The sequence below is a fragment of the Wolffia australiana genome, chromosome 16, assembly GCF_029677425.1.
Source record: "Wolffia australiana isolate 7733 chromosome 16, ASM2967742v1".
Lineage (NCBI taxonomy): Eukaryota > Viridiplantae > Streptophyta > Magnoliopsida > Alismatales > Araceae > Wolffia > Wolffia australiana.
In genome coordinates, this window is record NC_135850.1 from 9,416,778 (window position 1) to 9,418,073 (window position 1,296).

At 57.8% G+C, this 1,296-nt stretch overlaps 1 protein-coding gene across 1 annotated transcript; it reads right to left on the reverse strand.

The window, feature by feature from the left end:
• Positions 1–1,068, reverse strand: LOC144713587 (protein EXORDIUM-like 2). Its single transcript, XM_078588203.1, has one exon. The coding sequence runs from the start codon at positions 1,004–1,006 to the stop codon at positions 86–88; it is 921 nt and encodes a 306-aa protein (XP_078444329.1). The 5' UTR covers positions 1,007–1,068; the 3' UTR covers positions 1–85.
• Between the last annotated feature and the right edge of the window lie 228 nt (positions 1,069–1,296).

Consider the following 1,296-nt stretch of genomic DNA (forward strand, 5'->3'; position numbering starts at 1 on the left):
TAAAACAAAACTTGCATTGTCTTTACATAATACTTAACATCTATGTATACATGTATACATACGGCGGTCTCGGATTCAATTCATTTCATACCAGAGTTCTGCAGCGAGACGTGCGAGGATCCCACATTGCCGGCAATAAAAACCGTCGTCCTTCCAATCCGTTGGCGTTGTAGCTGCCGCCGGTGTCGCCGTCGACGAGCAGCTTCCCAGGATAGCCGGGGTACGCTTCCGCACCGAAGATACCCTGGCACGCAGACGCGGCTTCAAGCGGTGCCTCTTTGGCGCCCTGGAAGTACCCGTTCCCAAAGGGGTTGGTCGCCGTGCCCGCAAGCAACGAGGACAGGTTGATCACCATCCCGTCCACGCCGACGTCGCCGTTGGGCGCCACCAGCGGCGGCGTCTGCGGGCCGTAGATGGGCTGGTGGAAGGGCCACGCGCACTGCCCCGGGCACTGCGTCTCCGAATTACCCACCCATATGAACGGCGAACCGGGGCGCCTCTGTCCGTGCGTCCCGCACCGGCTCATGCAGAACCCCTCCACCGCAACGTCCGCAGAGGTCAGCACCACGGCGACGCCCGCGCTCGCCCCGGCCTTCCCGGCCAGGGTCACCAGGTCGGCGGACTTGAGAGACTTGCCCAGAGAGTACTTGTCGTCATTGATTTGGCTGCCCAGCGAGATGACCGCCGTCCCCCCGGTTCCGTAGGCGCCGGTGGTGCTCCACCACGAGGCCACCGAAGGGTTGGAGACCGGCTTCCCTGTGAAAGAACGGAGAAAGTCGACGATGATGGCGCGCTGCGAAGGCGAGAATCGACCGTACCAGACCAGGTCGACGGTGACGGTGCCCTTGAGAAGAGGACCGGACTGATACTTGAGAGTTAGAGGCGGCTCCTTGACCAAGGCAGTAAGCTTGCGCGGGAAGGCGGAAACGGGGAAGAGACATAAGGACAGGAAGGCCAGAACGAAGACGGAGGAAATTAAAGGAGAAAGCCCAGGTTTTGACGCCATTACTTAGCGTTGGCAGAGGTAACAAAGAGGATGCTGAACTTCTTATGGACGAAGAGAGAGAAGTAAGTGGTCGTAGTTTATATAGAGCAGTGAATGAACGCGTATGGAGGAAGCCAGCTGGATGTCAACAAATGGCTTACAGCGACGAGGGCTATCGGTGGCTAAGAAGATAAGAACGGACCGGACACGGTCGTGGTCTTTTCCCCCTTCTTGATCGTAAGGCCGGCGCAGAGCGTTTTTGTCGTATTGAGGGATGCCAAGAAATAAACAAAGGAGTCGAAACTTCCTCT